General features: G+C 40.4%; 1 protein-coding gene across 3 annotated transcripts in view; it reads left to right on the top strand.

Moving 5' to 3' along the window:
- gpcpd1 (glycerophosphocholine phosphodiesterase 1) overlaps window positions 1-20,942 on the top strand; it is a 73,892-nt gene extending 52,950 nt beyond the window's left edge. For all 3 annotated transcript variants that reach the window (XM_043696567.2, XM_043696566.2, XM_043696568.2), the window contains 9 exons: window positions 3,163-3,255; window positions 6,450-6,527; window positions 9,902-9,941; window positions 10,514-10,575; window positions 10,966-11,031; window positions 14,878-15,014; window positions 16,087-16,222; window positions 16,349-16,509; window positions 18,447-20,942. In XM_043696567.2, coding sequence (XP_043552502.2) covers window positions 3,163-3,255; window positions 6,450-6,527; window positions 9,902-9,941; window positions 10,514-10,575; window positions 10,966-11,031; window positions 14,878-15,014; window positions 16,087-16,222; window positions 16,349-16,509; window positions 18,447-18,690 — 1,017 coding nt within the window. In that variant the 3' untranslated portion in view covers window positions 18,691-20,942. The remainder of the gene's footprint in view (window positions 1-3,162; window positions 3,256-6,449; window positions 6,528-9,901; window positions 9,942-10,513; window positions 10,576-10,965; window positions 11,032-14,877; window positions 15,015-16,086; window positions 16,223-16,348; window positions 16,510-18,446) is intronic.
- Window positions 20,943-21,762: the final 820 nt, after the last annotated feature.

Genomic DNA, 21,762 nt, shown 5'->3' with positions numbered 1-21,762 from the left:
GCCCATATCCCTCCAAACCCTTCCTATTCATATACCCATCCAAATGCCTTGCAAATGTTGCAATTGTACCAGCCTCCACCACATCCTCTGGCAGCTCATTCCATACACGTACCACCCTCTGCGTGAAAACGTTGCCCCTTAGGTCTCCTTTATATCTTTCCTCTCTCACCCTAAACCTATGCCTTCTAGTTCTGGACTCCCTGACCCCAGGGAAAAAACTTTGTCTATTTATCCTATCCATGCCCCTCATAATTTTGTAAACCTCTACAAGGTCATCCCTCAGCCTCCAATGCTCCAGGGAAAACTACCCCAGCCTGTTCAGCCTGTCCCTATAGCTCAAATCCTCCAACCCTGGCAACATCCTTGTAAATCTTTTCTGAACCCTTTCAAGTTTCACAACATCTTTCCGATAGGAAGGAGATCAGAATTGCATGCAATACTCCAACAGTGGCCTAACCAATGTCCTGTACAGACGCAACATGACCTCCCAACTCCTGTACTCAATAGTTTAGATTAGAATGGTGCTGGAAAAGCACAGCAGTTCAGGCAGCATTCGAGGAGCAGTAAAATCGACATTTCGGGCAAAAGCCCTTCATCAGGAATTCAGGCAGAGTGCCTGAAGGGTGGAAAATTAAACTCAATACTCTGACCAATAAAGGAAAGCATACCAGTGTCCTGTACAGTTGAGTAGTGTTCAGAAAATGAAGAATGAAGTTGATAGTCATTTTTTTCTGATTTATGAGTTTCAGGCTGTAAGTTGGACACAGCACAGAACCTTAAATGTTAAGCAGGCGATGACCTAGTGGTATTGTCACTGGACTGTTAATCCAGAGACCCAGTTAATGTTCTGGGGACCTGGGTTTGAATCACACCACGGCAGGTGGTGGAATTTGAATTCAATAAATATCTGGAATTAAGGATCTAATGATGATGCTGAATCCATTGTTGATTGCCGGAAAAGCCCATGTGGTTCACTAATGCCCTTTTAAGGAAAGAAACTGCCATCCTTACTTGGTCTGGCCTACAGGTAACTCCAGACCCACAGGAATGTGGCTGACTCTTAACTGCTCTCTGGGCACTAAGTGCTGCCTAGCCAGTGACTCCCTCATCCCATGAAGGAGTGAAGGATAAATGAAATGTCCATTTCAGCTGCCAAGGGTCTGCTATTGATATGGTGTCTTCTAATCAGATGCTTTCAAGGCAATAATTGCGAATTGCCAATTATTTGAGTCGAAACATCAGATTAATAAAAATTGTGGCAGTGCTATATTTATTATTTTTGGATCCTCTGACTACAATATTCCTAAATCATATGGAGAAGGATAGTTGTAGGAATATAAAATAACACAGCCATATGACTGAAACTAGTTTTCAAGAGTTTCAATATGATGATCTTTAACAACATTGACACCTCCTTACAAAATTTTAATAATGCCTTAACACTTCTCTAGGAGACTAGCCTAGGCATAGCATCAAATTTTATGAAAAACACAGTCTCTAGACCATAAAAGTGGTCTTTTTCACAAACTTATGGAGAGTGATTGCATAAAAATGGACCTGGATGAATTAAAGGAAATGAACAAAAGAATTGATTAAATGACGTCAATATTTTGAGGATGATCATGAATTTTGTCCAACGACACTGTTGGGGGCACTTATCCATATGAAGTAGTGATCACTTGATGGAGCCTGTTGAAATATGAATTGGTTTCTGTATCTTTGTTGCTTTATTTGAGTTACATTCCAAGTTGGAATTGTCACACTTTAATTTTGGTGATTGAATTAAATTGCATTGTACTGACACTCAGTGCATTATGACTTTGCTTGTGTTTCTGATTGTCAGTTTGGTTCAGATCATTTCATTTATGAAACTTAGGTAGCTTTACTTCTCCTGAGATTTGAACACGTTATCTCGGGAAACACTGCAGTTGAGTTCTGAGGAAATACTATATTGTTGACAATGTTGTTCAGCTGAAATATTAAACCAAGCTTTGGCTAACTGTTCAAGTAAACATTAACAGAATGTTCACAAAAGTCTTGTTGGCAGGGCTCTGGGACGCAGAGGGGTCCAGATGTCCTAGTTCCATGTATCATACAAGGCTAGTATGTGGGTAGACCAAGTAAGGAGAAACGGTAATAAAATGTTACTGTTTGTTGCAATTTTAAAAATTTATTTGCAGTTGAGAAGGTTTATTTGATAATACCTGAAATGGCAGATAGGTTGGACAGATTAGGCTTGTAACTGCTCAAGTTTAGAAAAATAACTAGTGATTTGATTTAAACTCTACAAACTTTAAACCGAGGGTCTAGACACTCTGGGTATGAGGATTTATTTTTGTGTGGGAGAATCAAGAGCTAATAGTCACCTTTTTAAAAATAAGGAATGCCCTTATTTCTTCCTTTCTCAAAAGCAGGTCTAAAGACTTTGTTTTTATGGCAGAGTGGATTCTTGGTCAGCAAGAGGGTGAAGGGTTTCATGGGTAGGCAGGAGGTGGAGCTGAGATTACAATTAAATCAGCCATCATCTTATTAAATGACAGCGTGGGCTCAATGAGCCAAATAGTTTCCTCCTGCTCCTAACTCATTCGATGTACATTGAAGTGTCCGTCATTCCTGTGTTAATTATCAGCAATGCACTGGTCCATTGTTTTGTGCAAAATGCTACCATGTTTACTTAAGTAACTGATTGGGAAACATTGAAGCATTTATGAGACAAGATAAGACTTGTGTTTAAATAGTACTTTCTCCCTGTAATTTCTTGATTTTTGGTTGAGTCATTAGTGAGGTGTTGAACAGAAGTTAGGTATTTCGCTGATGGGAAGAGAAGTCCAGGCATCAAGTTGTTGTAAGAGAAGGAAGGGAGAAAACTACACTTGAATATGAGTAAAATAAGGTAGCTTCTACATTTGAAGGGTTTAAATTTGGATGTTTATCTTGCTCTGAGTATCTTAAGTTGTGACTGTGCATGCAATTTGTCACCAAAGAACCGTGTAGGGTATAGATTGATCAGACGTTCAATCGCTAAACTTTAACAAATTAAATAGAAATCAAGATCTATTAACAATTTTTGCAAGCAATTGTGAAATTGATAAGTTGATTGCAGAACTTTAATTCCACCAGTACAGTTTCTAGAGTATAAATTATGCATTTGATTTCTTTCAGGGTGCTGCCTTTGTAGAGTTTGATGTCCACCTTTCAAAAGACCATGTTCCTATTGTGTACCATGATCTCACCTGTTGTATATTAATGAAAAAGGTATGTGAAGTTTCTTCTCCTTGAATTGTCTATTTTGAAGAAAAATAAACCAGCTGATAATATTGGAAACTGTATATCTGCATTGTATATTGTGAACATTGCCAAATCCTGTCAATTTCATTCAATGTGGTATGAAAGATACAACCGTGCTGGGTGACTTTTTTTTTAACCTTGTGTGAAATATACTTATGCAGGTTGAAGTTGTGAGCTCACTTTTTAATAGGAAATGTTACAAATATGTTTTTGCTGAAGAAACGTTCTAGGTTGGAAGCTATGAAATGGCAATAAGTTTTCTATTCTCTATTTTTGTTTGCTAGGCCTGAGTTTCAATGAAGCATAACACACGTAACCTTCTTTCATTCAGGGTAACTTGTTGCCTTGACTGTTGAGGTAACAGCCACTTTGTGTCTCCTCCTTAGTAGGTGAATCAGTTTCAGTTTTGTGTTTATATAGGTCCTAGGGGCTTGTAGTTCTCACTTTTATTTCAGGAGGTCTGCTTACAATCCTTTGGTTAATTTATTGTTGATTCTGCCAAACAAGAACAGATGGATGCTCCACCTGAAGCTGATTAAATCCACTTATTCTTTTTTTTTATTATTGTTTTAAATGACAATCCTTTTGTTTCCGATGAAAGGTAATTGACCTAAAATGTTAACCCCATTGTCTTTTATGTACAGATGCTGCCTTAATTGCTGAGTTTGGAAATCAGTAAAGTGATGCATGACCTAGCACTAACATGGTTCAATGTGTTGAAGTGTGTTTATTGTGCAGAATACAGGTTTAAATCTAACCCAGAATGACAAGAGATAAAGTATCCTTGGTGATAACTACAAAGTTTACAGGAATTAAAAATAATCTTGCTATATTCCCCAGTGATGTGGAGGTGCTGGTGTTGGACTTGGGTGGACAAAATTAAAAATCACAAGGTTATAGTCCAGCAAGTTTATTTGAAAATGCAAGCTTTCGGAGCACTGCTCCTTTGTTCGGTAACTAGCAGTGCACCAAAAGCTTGTACTTTCAAATAAATATGTTAGACTATAACCTGGTGTTGTAATCTTTCCCCCAATGACGGTCTATCCAGTAAAATTGCCTATAACTTGATCATCTTGGAAATTCGATCTCATATGAATATGGAATGTTACTAAGTGCCTTTAAGGCTCTGATGATTGAAGGAAGCTTTGGCCTGAATTCCAGTGTATTTGCTATTGCAATTGGATGAAAAAAATACAATGTTTGTAACAACTTTCCTTTTGAAACCTGAGGCAAAGTGTGAAGGGACTCCCTATATAATATTATGAGAGTATAGCAAGAGAAAGAAAGACCATAAGACCATAAGACATAGGAGTGGAAGTAAGGCCATTCGGCCTATCAAGTCCACTCCGCCATTCAATCATGGCTGATGCGCATTTCAGCTCCACTTACCAGCGTTCTCCCCGTAGCCCTTAATTCCTCGAGACAACAAGAATCTATCAATCTCAGCCTTGAAGACATTTAGCGTCCCGGCTTCCACTGCACTCCGTGGCAATGAATTCCACAGGCCCACCACTCTCTGGCTGAAGAAATGCCTCCGCATTTCTGTTCTGAAATGACCCTCTCTAATTCTAAGGCTGTGTCCACGGGTCCTAGTCTCCTCGTTTAACTGAAACAATTTCCTAGCATCCACCTTTTCCAAGCCATGTATTATTTTGTACGTCTCTATTAAGTCTCCCCTTAATCTTCTAAACTCCAACGAATACAATCCCAGTGTCCTCAGCCGTTCCTCATATGTTAGACCTGTCATTCCAGGGATCATCCGTGTGAATCTCCGCTGGACACGTTCCAGTGCCAGTATGTCCTTCCTGAGGTGTGGGGACCAAAACTGGACACAGTACTCCAAATGGGGCCTAACCAGAGCTTTATAAAGTCTTAGTAGTACATCTCTGCTTTTATATTCCAACCCTCTTGAGATAAGAGACAACATTGCATTCGCTTTCTTAATCACGGACTCAACCTGCATGTTTACCTTTAGAGAATCCTGGACTAGCACTCCCAGATCCCTTTGTGCTTTGGCTTTATTAATTTTCTCACCATTTAGAAAGTAGTCTATGCTTTTATTCTTTTTGCCAAAGTGCAAGACCTCGCACTTGCTCACGTTAAATTCCATCAGCCATTTCCTGGACCACTCTCCCAACCTGTCAAGATCCTTCTGCAACCTCCCCACTTCCTCAGTACTACCTGCCTGTCCACCTAACTTCGTATCATCGGCAAACTTCGCGAGAATGCCCCCGGTTCCCTCATCCAAATCGTTAATATATAATGCGAACAGCTGTGGCCCCAGCACCGAACCCTGCGGGACACCGTTCGTCACCGGCTGCCATTCTGAAAAAGAACCTTTTATCCCAACTCTCTGCCTTCTGTTAGACAGCCAATCCTCAATCCATCCCAGCAGCTCACCTCGAACACCATGGGCCCTCACCTTGCTCAGCAGCCTCCCGTGTGGCACCTTATCAAAGGCCTTTTGAAAGTCTAGATAGACCACATCCACTGGGTTTCCCTGGTCTAACCTACTTGTTACCTCTTCAAAAAATTCCAACAGGTTTGTCAGGCATGACCTCCCTTTACTAAATCCATGTTGACTTGTTCTAATCAGACTCTGCTCTTCCAAGAATTTAGAAACCTCATCCTTAATGATGGATTCTAGAATTTTACCAACAAAGATGTGCTAGGCTGACCTGAATGAATATAATGAAACGTTGCAGCACAAATAATAAACATGACAGCAGTTGATAAAGTCATTTACAAATCTTTTTCATGTTAGAGCACCGTATCGTAAACGTCTCTTCAAGCATTCTGTAAAGGAAGCCATTTTTTTGTGCGAAGTTGATATTTAAATTTAGACTGTTATTAAATTCTTCCCTCTTGTCTGTGCTGGTGAAAACCTCGATGCAAGTATTCCAACTGCATTTGATAGCTTGAAAATTATGTAGAAATGTTACCCTATTGAAAAATCATTATCCACTTCAGTTCATTCATAATAATGCTCTAAAACAGTGTTCCTGTAAGCGGAATCTGTTTTATTCTAAGTGGTGGTGTGATGTTCATGTCTCTAATTGTTGTGATTCGACTTTTTTATAACAGTTCTCAATCTTCTGTATCAATAGTTCTGACTTTTTTGAAGTAGTATTACTCATGTTTCCATTTCTGTTTGTTTCCAGAAAATGGACAAAGAATCTTCGGAACTATTTGAAATTCCAGTAAAGGAACTTACATTTGAGCAGTTGCAGCTACTAAAGGTCTGAAATGATATAGTTAAGAATATCTAACAGTACTATACATTCCAGTTATGTATTTAATGACAAACAGAGAAAGCAAGGTATGCTAGATTGATCTGGATGAATATAATGTAACAGTATAGCACAAATAATAAACATGATTGCAGTTGTTAAAATCATTCACCTATTTCATGTGAAAGCAACTCCGGTGATCCCAGAATGTTCCAAAACCGTTTACAGTAAATAAAATACTTTTTGGTAGGACAATTGCCATAGTAATGTTGGAAATCTGCATGTGCTTATTCAGCAATAATATTCAGAGCTTGGTACCTTAGGACAGAAAGTGTTGGAAAGCTCAGTCCTGGCAACATCTGTGGAAAGAAACAGTTGAAATGTTTGAGTCCAATGGCTTCTTCAGAACCATTGACAGAATCATTGCATGTTTCAAAGCAGTAGTCTTGGCCAAGCGATGACATTACCAGGAGAAAAGTATGGATTAAAAGGTAGTTTTACTAGAGGGTTAGAAGCAACATTCCCTTTTGGCTCAGCGCTCACTCAGCCCCTCTGACGTACCTCATGTGTAGATCGGCTTGCCAATGTGGAATGCAGCATTGATTTCCAGTTTCAGAAGTCACTGTCAGTTCAGACCTGAGAGCATTGCATGTATGAAAAAGACATTTAGAGGGAACATCGGTTAGAAGTCTCACCTGTTTAGAGAATGATTTGCCATAGAGATGTTGGAGTAAAGGAAAAAGCCTTTGAATAAGAAAGGAACAACAAAACTTTTGAACTATTCCAGTCTTCACAACAGTTCACTGATGAGCAAGATATTTTTTCTTATTCTTTCTCCTCGGGCACTATCTCCACCTATTTTACCCCTTAACCCCTACTCCCACCCTGTCTTTGACTGCAGGATGTTTGCTGTTCTTCTGGCTTGTGGGGTGTTGAGAGGTGGTTTGTATTTGACACATTTCAACACCCCACAAGCTAGAAGAACAGCACAACAGAACAGCCGTAGGATGCTACGAGAAATGATAAATGATGCCCACAACCAATTCCACAAATATGAATGAGAAATTTCACACCAAAAAAACTCTACATTAACACGATTGACCATGAATGGATGAGTACGCTAGAACGGGCCATCGACACTAAACAACAGTGGCCCAAGACAAAGAAAAGACTAGCCCTACAAGAAAAACTGGCTAAGTTCATGACAGCAATAACACGGACAATTCAGACACTTGGATAAAGACCCTGTCAGACCGACCACTCTCAGACACGGAAAAAGCCGTCCTAGTACGAGTGATAAACTTCAACCACAGGGACATGGACAAAAAGGACTCGTAGCAGCACTGGAATCAATCCTGGAAGATAATGGACTTAGGGAAGAAATCCAGCAAGCCTTCAGATAGACTGTAGCACCAACACTAAACAGAAAGAAGCACCCTCAACACACTGGAAAGGCAGCCCTCACAGGACTCAGAAAAAAAAATAGAGATATCGTAATCGTACTGGCAGACAAAGGGCACATGACTGTCATCCTGACCAGAACAATACATTGAAAAAGCAAGAACACTACTAGCAGATCGAAAACCGTATTACAGCATCCTCTATGGAAACTTCACAAGACAGGTGAAATTAACAAGACAGATCTCCAAAGAATGAAACTTGAAGGATCCAACACACCCCATTTCTACGGATTACCAAAGATACATAAAGAAGGGGCCCCTCAGACCCATAATCTCACTTCCCGGTACACCGACATATAGACCAGCAAAGGAACTGCAACACCTAGCAGAAGACTTAAGCCAATCCACCCAGGAATTTCTTCACATCATCAAAGACACCAAGGTAGAGGACGACGAGGTCATGGTTTCCTTCGACATGACTGCCCTATTCACATCAATAAACATCACCCTCGCCAAAGAAACCTGGCCTCACTGCTAGAAGAACCAAGGGCACAAACACCTGACAGCACCAACTCCATCAGCAGGACAGCATCCTCAAACTAGTAGACCTGTGCCCCTCAACCCATTTCACCTTCAAGGACAAGACCTACAAACAAATCAATGGGACACCTATGGGATCACCAATATCAGGACGCTTAGCAGAAGCAGTTATGCAGAGATTAGAACGAACAGCCTTCCCATGATCCAGCCCAAGCTTTGGCTCCTCTATGTGGATGACATCTTTGTCATCACGAAACGCGACAAATTAGAAGAAACCCATAAGCACATAAACAACATCCTTATTGGTATAAGGTTCACCAAAGAGGAAGAGAACAACAACAGCCTCTCCTTTCTAGATGTCACAGTAGAATGAAAAACCAATGGAGAGCTGCAGACCAGCGTATACAGGAAAGCCACACACAGACCAGGTACTCAGCTACAAGGGCAGTTGTCCCAACTCCCACAAATGGAGTTGCATCAGGATATTATTTAAATGAGCCATAAAGCACTGCAGCTCCCAGGACCTACACGAAGCTAAGGAAAAACACCTGTATGACATATTCAGGAACAAGGTGTACCCGATGAACGCAATCCAGTGATTCCTTACACAACAGGCCTAAACAAGAGACAACACGCCCATAGACTCTGGCCATTGCAATATATTAAAGACATCTCTGAGATGACGACCAGACTACTCTGGCCCCTAGCCATCATAGTAGCCCACGAACCTACCACCACTACTATCAGAGCTGAAACGGCTTCTGGTTGTACCAACAACCAGCAAAATAAACATCACATACAAATATCATTCAAGGATTGTAACAAACCTTACGTTGGATAGGTGGGTAGGAAACTATCCACCAGGATACATGAGCGCCAACTAGCAACCAAAAGACATCACCACCTATCACTAGTATCCATATACACAGATGAAAAGGGACACCAGTTCGACTGGGACAATACATCGATCCTGGGACAGGTTAAACAAAGACACACACGGGAATTCCTAGAGGCCTGGCATTCAAAATGGAACTCTATTAACAAACATATCGATTTGGACCCCATTTTCAAATCTTTCAGAAAAAGAACCAGAAGTGATATCACCCACCACAAAAGACCAAGGCAGATAAATAGCAAGCAGGATAGAACATCAGCGCTTCATCAGAGGCTCACTGTTACTTAGCATGGTGAGAAAATGGTCTGAGAACAAATCTACCAGCTCAGCGAATAAACTTACAACCTGAGCTACAAATCTTCTCTAAAATCGCAAACATAATATGCAGATGTTATAGACATGTGAGCAAGCCTGTGTTTATACATGTACGAATAAAGTTGGATGTTGTGACAATGTTCAGAAGGTTGGACCCAGTAGTGAACTGCTGCATTCATACTGTTGTACATAACAAATAAGTGACACACTCACTTGCCATTTTTATCTTTCAGTTGGCTCATGTGGCTGCTTTGAAGGTGAATGGTGATAAAGGTACATATTAACTTGGAAAATTTCCAAAGTTCCATATATCATTGTGATTTTATAATAATTACAGTAATGTATTTTAATATCTTTTAAGAGCTATCTTGCAATAATCTTCAAAAAAATCTACTTTTTAAAGCAGTTTTTAAATGTTTGCTTAATTCTTTTCTGAGTAACTTGAAGTTTTCTTTACATGAATGACAAGACTGGTTTTGCTTTGAATTTAGAAGCATTATTTTGGTTTTTCTATCTCCATCTATTTTTGTATATAAATTAGAGAGGAGGAATACAAATCTCACTTACTTATTGCAAACTCTGAATTAAACTCTGAAATAAATATGTACTTAATCAAATATCAGCCATCCTACCACAGCTGTTGCTGGTTTCTGTGATGCTAACAAGGGTTAAAGATAAACACACCTTTAACTGGGAAAATAAAGCCTTGTAGAATTTGTTAGTTTAAGATTTATATGTTTAGCTTTCTTTAACCATTGTGCTTATCTGTTAATTTATATGGAGCTATATGATCTCATTTGTTTTTTTTAAATTGCCTAAGTTCTTTGAATTTTTAATTTCCTCAGAAAATTCAGTGGATGAAGAAAATGATGCTTCAGAAAATCAACCATTTCCTTCCTTGCAACAGGTACGCAGTTTGTGATACAAAATATTGATTATGTAGAATATCTAGTAGGTAACTTTGATGCACCTTTTTCATACTTTAATCCTGTGATAACACTAAACCCTCTCCACTCCCGTTGAAGAGTTTTGCATAAGGGTTGGGAGGTGATATGTGAGCGGAATAAAATAGCTGCTTGTTGGCGGGATCTTAATTCATCCATAGATATTTTGTTTTGATTTATTTCCCTAAGAATTATGTTCAAATCCATCCTTTTGGCAGCAGCCATATTTTTGCATTTTAAAGTTTCATCCTATTTTAATAGGTTGTTACAATTAAGTATTTGTGAAATTTCTTTTTTTGTGGGTCAAATAATACTGATGAATTTCAGCATGAAATAAATATTATTTTTTTTAGGTTTTGGTATGTGTGCCTGAGCATATTGGATTCAACATTGAAATTAAATGGCCTTATCAACAAAAGGTAAGTCGCATAGCATCGCAATCTTTGTGATGTAGTGGGTGCAGCGGTCTGATTGTCATTATTAGAGTGTAAACATAATCTGTTGATAATGAGTTCTAAGAAAGCCTTTCACTTTCAAAGACTGACACATTTGCCCATTCTTGGTTTTGATTTTTTTTAAACTAATTGACTTTCAACAGACTGGAAAGGAGAGGCCCTCAATCTATAACAAGGTATAGTGAATTAGCAAGTGTTGATATAATTTAGGTTGGTCAGTAGCACTGTTGCCTCTGACTCAGTTGATTGCAAGCTCAAATCTTAAATAGTTAATCTAGGATAATAATCCATTGAGGTGTGAGGAGAATGCTGTATTGTTTGAAGTGGTATTTTCATGGGGTTTTTTAACTTATTCATGGGATACAGGCATCGCTGGCTAGGCCAGCATGTATTGGCCATCGCTAAATGCCCAGAAGGCAGTTAAGAGTCAACCACACTGCTGTGGGTCAGGAATCGCACCAAGGCCAGACTAGGTAAAGATGATGGATTTCCTTCCCTGAAGGACATCTTTGAATCAAATGGGTTTTCCAGACAATCGACAGCAGTTTCATCAAACTCCACCATCTGGCATGGTGGGATTTGACCCAAGTCCTCAGAATATTACTTGGATCTCTGGATTAATAGGCTAGCGATTATACCACTAGGAGAAAGTGAGGTCTGCAGATGCTGGAGATCAAAGTTGAAACTTTATTGCTGGAACAGCACAGCAGGTGGCACGGTGGCACAGTGGTTAGCACTGCTGCCTCACAGCGCCAGAGACCCGGGTTCAATACCCGCCTCAGGCGACTGACTGTGTGGAGTTTGCACGTTCTCCCCGTGTCTGCGTGGGTTTCCTCCGGGTGCTCCGGTTTCCTCTCACAGTCCAAAGATGTGCAGGTCAGGTGAATTGGCCATGCTAAATTGTCCGTAGTATTAGGTAAGGGATAAATGTAGGGGTATGGGTGGGTTGCGCTTCGGCGGGGCGGTGTGGACTTGTTGGGCCGAAGGGCCTGTTTCCACACTGTAAGTAATCTAATCTAATCTAATCTAAAAAAAAAGGTCAGGCAGCATCCAGGGAACAGGAGATTCGACGTTTCGGGCACAGGCCCTTCTTCAGGAATGAGCAGAGAGTGTTCAGCAGGAGAAGATAAAAGGTAGGGAGGAGGGACTTGGAGGAGGGGAGTTGGAAATGTGATAGGTGGAAAGAGGTCAAGGTGAGGGTGATAGGTCGGAGTAGGATGGAGGCGGAGAGGTCAAGAAGAAGACTGCAGGTCAGGAAGGTGGTGCCGGGCTGGAGGGATCCGGCTGAGACAAGGTGGGGGGAGGGGGGATGAAGAAACTGGTGAAGTCCAAGTTCATCCCCTGCGGTTGGAGGGTTCCCAGTCGGAAGATAAGACGCTCCTCCTCCGACCGTCGGGTTGTTGTGGTTTGGCGGTGGATGAGTCCAATGACCTGCATATCCTCGGTGGAGTGGGAGGGGGAGTTGAAATGCTGTGCCACAGGTTGGTTGGGTTGGTTCGTCCGGGTGGCCCAGAGGTGCTCTCTGAATCGCTCCGCAAGTAGGCGGCCTGTCTCCCCAATATAGAGGAGGCCACACCGGCTGCAGCGGATGCAGTAGATGATGTGGGTGGAGGTGCAGGTGAATCTGTGGCGGATATGGAAGTTTCCCTTGGGGCCTTGGAGAGAAGTGAGGGGGGAGGTGTGGGCGCAAGTGTTGCACCTCCTGCGGTTGCAAGGGAAGGTGCTGGGAGTGGAGGTTGGGTCGGTGGGGGGTGTGGATCTGACAAGGGAGTCGCGGAGGGAGTGGTCTCTACGGAAAGCTGATAGGGGAGGGGAGGGAAATATATCCTTGGTGCTGGGGTCTGTTTGGAGGTGGCGGAAGTGACGGCGGATGATGCGCTGTACATGGAGATTGGTGGGGTGGTAGGTGAGGACCAGTGGGGTTCTGTCCTGGTGGCGGTTGGAGGGGCGGGGCTCAAGGGCGGAGGAGCGGGAAGTGGAGGAGATGCGGTGGAGGGCACCGTCGACCACGTCGGGGGGAAATTGCGGTCCTTGAAGAAGGAGGCCATCTGTGTTGTACGTATTTTGAACTGGTCCTCCTGGGAGCAGATGCGGCGGAGACGAAGGAATTGGGAGAATGGGATGGCGGACGAAGGAATTGGGAGAATGGGATGGCGGACGAAGGAATTGGGAGAATGGGATGGCGGACGAAGGAATTGGGAGAATGGGATGGCGGACGAAGGAATTGGGAGAAAACGCCATCCCATTCTCCCAATTCCTTCGTCTCCGCCGCATCTGCTCCCAGGAGGACCAGTTCAAAATACGTACAACACAGATGGCCTCCTTCTTCAAGGACCGCAATTTCCCCCCCGACGTGGTCGACGGTGCCCTCCACCGCATCTCCTCCACTTCCCGCTCCTCCGCCCTTGAGCCCCGCCCCTCCAACCGCCACCAGGACAGAACCCCACTGGTCCTCACCTACCACCCCACCAATCTCCATGTACAGCGCATCATCCGCCGTCACTTCCGCCACCTCCAAACAGACCCCAGCACCAAGGATATATTTCCCTCCCCTCCCCTATCAGCTTTCCGTAGAGACCACTCCCTCCGCGACTCCCTTGTCAGATCCACACCCCCCACCGACCCAACCTCCACTCCCGGCACCTTCCCTTGCAACCGCAGGAGGTGCAACACTTGCGCCCACACCTTCCCCCTCACTTCTCTCCAAGGCCCCAGGGGAAACTTCCATATCCGCCACAGATTCACCTGCACCTCCACCCACATCATCTACTGCATCCGCTGCAGCCGGTGTGGCCTCCTCTATATTGGGGAGACAGGCCGCCTACTTGCGGAGCGATTCAGAGAGCACCTCTGGGCCACCCGGACGAACCAACCCAACCAACCTGTGGCACAGCATTTCAACTCCCCCTCCCACTCCACCGAGGATATGCAGGTCATTAGACTCATCCACCGCCAAACCACAACAACCCGACGGTCGGAGGAGGAGCGTCTTATCTTCCGACTGGGAACCCTCCAACCGCAGGGGATGAACTTGGACTTCACCAGTTTCTTCATCCCCCCCTCCCCCCACCTTGTCTCAGCCGGATCCCTCCAGCCCGGCACCACCTTCCTGACCTGCAGTCTTCTTCTTGACCTCTCCGCCTCCATCCTACTCCGACCTATCACCCTCACCTTGACCTCTTTCCACCTATCACATTTCCAACTCCCCTCCTCCAAGTCCCTCCTCCCTACCTTTTATCTTCTCCTGCTGAACACTCTCTGCTCATTCCTGAAGAAGGGCCTGTGCCCGAAACGTCGAATCTCCTGTTCCCTGGATGCTGCCTGACCTGCTGTGCTGTTCCAGCAATAAAGTTTCAACATTATACCACTAGGCCATTATTTGAAGAGCAAGTATCCTGACCATTCTTTCATGCATCGTTTACTAACTGCTTTTATATCTAGATTTAAGATTACAGCCTCAAGTTTGTTGATCCCTCAGGGATGTTAATTCAAAATAGTAACCCAACAGGCACAAGGCTGTAGCGTGGAATTTTATCACAGTTCTGCACAATTTGCCTGAACAATGCAATTTTGAATTGCTAGTGTGCACTCTTCTGTTATGGGAGGAGGAAATTGTCAAATATATGTACAGCTTTGTTTAATTTTCAATAAATTATTGGCATGGCAGTGGATAAAGGATACTCCAATGTATATGGTAGACCATTGTATTGAAGGTTTCACTTTCGGTAATGTTTGTTTGTCAAACTTTATTTTTAACTGCATTGGCTGTCAATAGAAACAACAAGAAAAATTATTTTCTCCTGTTAACAGGATGGTACCTGGGAGGGCAATTTGCCAACATATTTGGACATGAATCAAGCTGTAGATGTAATCCTAAAATGCATCTTGGAAAATGCATCTAAGCGAAGAATAGTGTTCTCCTCATTTGTTGCTGATGTCTGTTCAATGTAAGTTTGTTCTTTGATGTTTGGGATTAGTATTTTTATTTCTATGTTGTATATTCTGATTGCCATATCTGTAAATATTTAAGAAAATGTATTTTTTTCCTCCCATTACCGTTGCTAATAATGTTTACATTCCTTCCCTATGGTTCTATAAAATCACTAGCCATTTATCTTGCATAAGCATTTAATCTTTTAACCAGTGGACACTGATTCCTGATTTTGTCCAATGTATCAAGACATCTGTACGTCTGGAGCAGATAGAAAACAGGAGTGGTGGGGAAGGTCGGATCCATAACTGCTCAATGCAATTTGTTGTGTGACGTTAGATTTGGATCTGACAGTGACCTTGTGAGCCACAGTCCACCTACACTGCCTCTCAACTATTTTGTACAATGATGTGTAAGTGCCAGTGTTGGACTGGGGGGGACAAAGTTTAAAAATCGTACAACACCAGATTATAGGCCAACAGGTTTATTTGGAAGCACTCGCTTTTGGAGCACCGCTCCTTTGTCAGTTAGCTACCAAATAAACCTGTTGGACTGCAACTTTATTTTGTATGAAGTAGCAAAGAAGGGTTATCAGCATCCATTGATTTTAGAGTCAATAAAAGTGGTAGGGTTTGGTGACTGAAATGAAAAGCTGGTCTAAGATTTTGAACAATGGGTGTAGTGAAAAGATAATAGTGCTATAATTCTGGCTGTAGCTGGTGCAGTCACAGCATCAAGAATTAGCAAAGGATTGCACTTAAATAGACATGGCGACTCTCAACTTCATACACTAAATTGATCTCATTTTAAAACTTGCTAGTAGCTCTGGCAGTTCAGTAAGTTTTTAAGGTGTTGCATCAATATCATAGCCTCAATGCTCCTGACAAACTATTCTTGCCAGCAGTAGTACAGTATGATATAATAGCAGCATAGTCTGAGCCTACAACTTGAAAGTCCCAGTGAAGTAAGTTTAAAGCACCAGATGTTACCTCCTCTTTCCTGTTAGTCCTCTCACCAAAAACAGTAGAAAGGGAAGTACAAATATTTTGGTTCTCTGAGTTAAATACTGATCAATTTTATCTTCCTAGGATCAGACAGAAGCAAAACAAGTATCCAGTTCTTTTCTTGACCCAAGGTTATTCTAACGTCTATTCAGAGCTTATGGATCTCCGTTGCCGAAGCACACCAATTGCGATGAGTTTTGCACAGTCAGAAAGCATTCTGGTAGGGATTGGTCCTGTACACATTATTATACGCTGGCAGAAGAATACTATCTTTTAGTATTATGCTTTCAAATAACATGACCTTTTTTCAGCTGCTTAAAGCTTTTTTTTTGTTTTTGGTGAAAAGGGAATCAATGTTCACACAGAGGACTTGCTCAGAAACCTGGACTATATCCAGCAAGCCAAGTCAAGAGATTTGGTCATTTTTTGTTGGGGCGATGATACCAATGAGTCTGAAAACAGGAGAATACTGAAGACGAGTGGAATTGATGGGCTCATCTATGATAAGTAAGACCAAAGAAGACTTGTTGAATTGTACTACATTTTATGTTGTTGTCAATTGTTAAAATCAGTAACTGCTCATGATTTGAAAGAAAAAAAATGTTTATTGTTTTGACATGTTCAGAATATGGATGTGTTGTGGGTAAATTCCCTGCAAACTATCTTTAATTCAGCTATATATTAAGAAATCTCACAAATAATTAAGTATTGAGGGATTTCAACTTGATTGCATGTGGCAAACAAACTAAGACCCCTCAAGTAAGCTAGTTAAGTCTTGCAGCTGAACTTGACTACAATCCAATTAATGGTGGAATTTAGCTGGAATTCCAACTAATTGTTTCTGGAAGTGTCCAGGGTTTGATCCTTGTGCAGGGTTACCTTCGAAGCTCTGCTGAGTGTTCTAAAGTTGCTTTCTTAAACCTTCTCTCTTTCAACTTTGTGGTGTGTAATGTTATTGATCCTTTAGATCTTCTCACTCCTCCAAAAGTAATTACGCTTTTGCAGACCTGAAGTCTGTAACTTGCCACCTTACCAGATGTAGCTCCCTGTTCCTTATTACATACTGTCAGCTATCTGTTTATAACAGTCTGTGCTACTTTTAAACCCCTTTACTTCAGGATCTTCAAGAGGTTTTCATTGCTCATTTACCACAATGCAGCAGCTAATCAAGCAGTGTTACCTCTTCTGTCCCAGGAAACTACTTGTTTTTGTTGCTCTGACTCCTTCCCAGGCATTAATTAGCATGTTGCCTTTAATTCCTTTATAACCGGTTTCTCTTCGGCCTTTCACTTCAGGAAACAGTTTTTTTCCAGGAAGATCTATTACTGGTTCTTTCAATCCATGAAGTTTTTGTAAGTTCTGACATCTCAGATGTCACTGGCAATAGTTACTGTTTCTCCTCCCCTTTTTCATTCTGTATTCAAGTTGCTTCTCTTCCATGCACTGGGCAAGTTGTTTCCTTTCTCCAGCCGTAACACTTCCTTGCTGCCTGCAAAGTTACTGGTCAGTACTTCCCAAACCTCCTTTCCCTGCGTGACTTCCTATGACCCCAGAATGTGAATTGTGGGGGGCTTTAGTGCTAAACATAAAATGAATTCTGGTAATTTATTTTTTAGTATTTTTGATTACATTTTGAGCAATATACCACATACTTTTTAGTTTACTTCAAAAATTAATTTTAGGTACATTCTCATGTTGTATTTGTTGCTTCTGTAAGATCTTTCTTGAACTTGACTAAGCTTCAGCTGTGAATCATTGCAGTGAACACGAGTGAGTCATTCAGCAGCTTTATGCAATGGCTCGTGTTCTCACCAGATCAACACATTTCGTGACTATTGTTGAATAGTAAAATCGATTTGGTGCTGTTTTTTAATTCCTCTTTTGTCCTTCCTCCTCCCAGGGTTGTTAAGCTCAAATGTAGTGTTCTGAAATTGTGTAATACAATAATTAGAATTAGAATCCCTACTGTGTGGAAACAGGCCCTTCGGCCCAACAAGTCTACACTGACCCTCAGAGTATCCCACCCAAACCCATTCCTCTACATTTACTCCTGACTCATGCACCTAACCTATACATCCCTGAATACTGGGCAATTTTGCATGGACAATTCACCTAACCCCCACATCTTTGGATGTGGGAGAAAACCGAAGTACCCAGAGGAAACCCACTGGGAGAATGTGCAAACTCCACACAGACAGGTGCCCGAGGCTGGAATCAAACCTGGGTCCCTGTGAGGCAGCAGTGTTAACCACTTAGCCACCATGTCGCCCCTGCAGTGTGTATACTGGGGATTGAAAGTTTCTGGTCATCTTATTTAGCTGTTTGCTCTTGTTACTAACTAAACCATTGGCTTCTGAATTTAATAAATGTTTCTTACAAACAAGGTAACTGGGAAAATTTTAAAGTGCTCTAAATTTGTAACAAATATTTTTTGGTTTAAACAGGATCTGTGACTTTGTACTGGGACAGACTAATATCTTCCAAGTAGAGGAATTTGAGGAACTGAAACAACAATTAACAGAGGAAGTATTTGTCAATTGCTCGTGTTCTGATGTCAGCCATTTTGATTGTCAATCAACTCAGGTAGACAGCTTCAATGAGGGCAGTTATCCAAATGAAATAAAAAGCTGTGAACAGGAAGCATTCAGTGCAGAATCTGACTCTGGACAAAGTTGTAGTTCATTTTGATCTGAAACAATTCTTCGATTCTTCCATATTTTAATACTAGAGTTCTTTTATTCTCAGTCCATTGTGGCATGAACAATAATTTAAGTTCTTGGTTTTCATATTCTCTTTTTTAAAAAAAAGTTTATTGTATATTCTTCAAGGGGAAAAATAGTGTTTTATTTTGTAATACATTTAATGTGCCATTTAAATTTTATTATGGTTGGGGGCATTTGCATGATGCATTCACATCAATGTTTACATTTACTATGTTACCTTCCATTGTTTGTGCATTATTTCAGATTTAAGTTCATACAGTGCAATTGTGATAATTTGTTTTCTATTTTGGGTGAGGAAAGCTCAAAATTACTTTTACTAGAAGCTAGCTAATGGAAAAAGAAAGTGATGTCTTTGCGACAGTCAAAGTACAAAATGAACACGTTGCTTTCTTTGCCATTAAATGTGCTTCTTATGAAACAGTGATTGCTTTAGATTTTTGACATTTTTAGATCAGAAATGTGTAAAGTACTTCTAGATAGAGGCCAAGTGTCTATTTGCATTGGCCAAATTATTTTTTACTTTTAGATAGTGTAGAAAGCTTTTGCATGATTGTTATAAATCTCAGTTGGCCACACAAAAGCTTTTAATATATTGATATTCTCATTTGGGTGACAAGTGCTAACTATGTTTCTCATTGTATGATTGAATTATTGGCTTTGATAATTTCTCTTGGAATGCCACCTGTTGTATAAATGAGATAATTAACGTTACAAGGAACAAAATTATGTAAAGAAGTAGTATATTAACTGCATTATTAAAGTATTATGAAAATAATCCTGAAGTTCAAATTTTAGTCTGTGAAGAAAATACTGCTACTTGCTTGGCTATGAAATCCATAAATCAATACTTGCATGGTTTACCAGCCACACTGATGAATACAACTGCAATCGCACGTTTTTCATAACATTAAGGTTACTATTAAAATATTCTGTTTTAAGAATGTTGAAAGAGTCATGTTCATCATAATTTATCAATTAAAATTGAAAAGCGATGCGTATGTTGGCACAGGATAGAAAGAAGAATTCAGCTGTGAACTGTTCAATTTTAGCATAAATATTTATTTCTCTAAAATAAGTGAAATGCAACACCATATTGTTTTATGGGCCAATGCATGCAGCTCCTAATCTTCTATATGATTCTGAACTACTTCAGCTGTGTTTAAAAAAAAATCTTATATAACTTTGGTTTCTACCAACTTATTTCCAAGGCATCTATAAATTCTAACATAAAAGATGATCAACAAGTTGTGGAAAGTATTGGTAATATATGATAAGTGGATAATATGGCAAATTGGGTGTGGAGTCTAATAAAATGAACTGTGAATAATTTGAAACCAACATTCATTCCTAAGATTTGGATTGGACTTTACCATTACATACACCTGCCAAATTGTCCCATTTTTAACTAATACTTACAATTAAGTCTATACTTCCATGATCACATCTATTTATGTTTGGTGTTTGAGGTAGCATAGTATCTCCTGAGTGTGCTTCAGTGGAAACGGGTTCTATGTGCACAATTCTATCAAGATTGAAATTTTAACAAGTCTTTAACTTGATTAATATTAATGCATCTGGCAAGGTATAGTTTACAGTTGTGAGAATTGCAACATTCTTCAAAGTAGTGATTGGGTGCAAATTACAGTAAATAATATTTGATTTCTCTAAGTTACTGTAAATATTGGTCAGTAGTATTTCTCAATTTGCATCCCTAGCTATGGTTTCAGCTGCTTAGCATCTGTACATGTCTATCCCTTCCTGCCTTCGAAGCTAGAATCTGTATTAATAGAAATTATACTTCATATTAGAAATTGTACTCCATAACTTATATCCATCTTTACTGTTGTAAAGTTTAGCGTGTTTGTCTCTCAAAGCAGTTATTATGGTGTGACTATTTACAATTACTGCAGAGGTGTACATTATCTAAAGCCGGCAACTAGTCTGTTTAAATATTTGTCTAGAAAAGTGATTCAATCGCTAATAGCTGACCGTACATACTTACATCTTCCTTACCTTTTAATCTTACAACCACTATGCATGAAAAAACAGTTTTGGGATCTTAGCAAAAGATTTAAACTGTCTATATATACTCAGGAAATATGTATTCAGTAGCATGAATTAAGATTTAACATCTTGCTCATCCTGTTATATTTAAATGTGTACTTAATGTAAAATAAAATCATGGCTTATTATGTCATGCTTTAAATGAGGTAAAAATGTTTCTGGGTTTCTCTAATTGTTTATACATGTCCCTCAACCTTTTTTTCGCTCCACCATCGGCTTGCGTTCTTCTAGATTAAAAACTTCGCTATTTCTCTGCATAACATCTTCACATCTTTTCAGATGCTCATTAGTGTCTTGCTCATTGATCAAGCAATCTGTTGCATTACCTGTAGAGCATTTGGAGATGTCTCCAAATATCAAAATGTTTTTTCTGGGGTTGGGGTGGGGGAGTTGTTGGTACGTTGCTGATGTTTGTCAGCAGAAGGGGAAGGGAGTCCAAAGCTGACTACATGGAGTAAAGAAGTTGTCATTGCTTTGGAACGTTGGCTTCTTTCCTGTGCAGAAATTAAAATTGAGAACATCTGTATTTTGGTCATCTCAAAAATTAGTGTTTGCATTTTCTACTAACGAAAAACTTTATTTCCTACTGTCATCTTTGCATTTTTGTGAAACAGTCACTTAGATGCAGAAAGCCATGTCTCAGCTCATATTTCAAAGTTTGAGTATAATTTAAATGCCAACATAAGCCAGTAGATATGCAATCAGTGCAATTTTTGTTTTTCAAAAATACTAAAGCATTCAAGTTAATATTTTATAATTTGATTCACTTAATGTTATTTGCAAATACTTTAAGATTTGCCTTCAATGCACATACATAGTTCAGTGCAAATGTATTAATTGAACCCAGCAATGGAAGAAACTTAACTTCAGTTTTAGACCCCTCTAGTCTGTGCAGTTTTGTTTTAAACCTTTGAAACATTTATTTTCAAAAACTGAAAATTGTGTTCATATAGAAGTTTTTTTCAAAAAGTGG

The sequence above is a fragment of the Chiloscyllium plagiosum genome, unplaced genomic scaffold, assembly GCF_037043375.1.
Source record: "Chiloscyllium plagiosum isolate Xiang-an unplaced genomic scaffold, Cpla_swu_hap1 HiC_scaffold_10, whole genome shotgun sequence".
Taxonomy (NCBI): Eukaryota; Metazoa; Chordata; class Chondrichthyes; order Orectolobiformes; family Hemiscylliidae; genus Chiloscyllium; species Chiloscyllium plagiosum.
The sequence above is the reverse complement of the archived record's forward strand: the minus strand, read 5'-3'. Positions and strand labels throughout refer to the sequence as shown.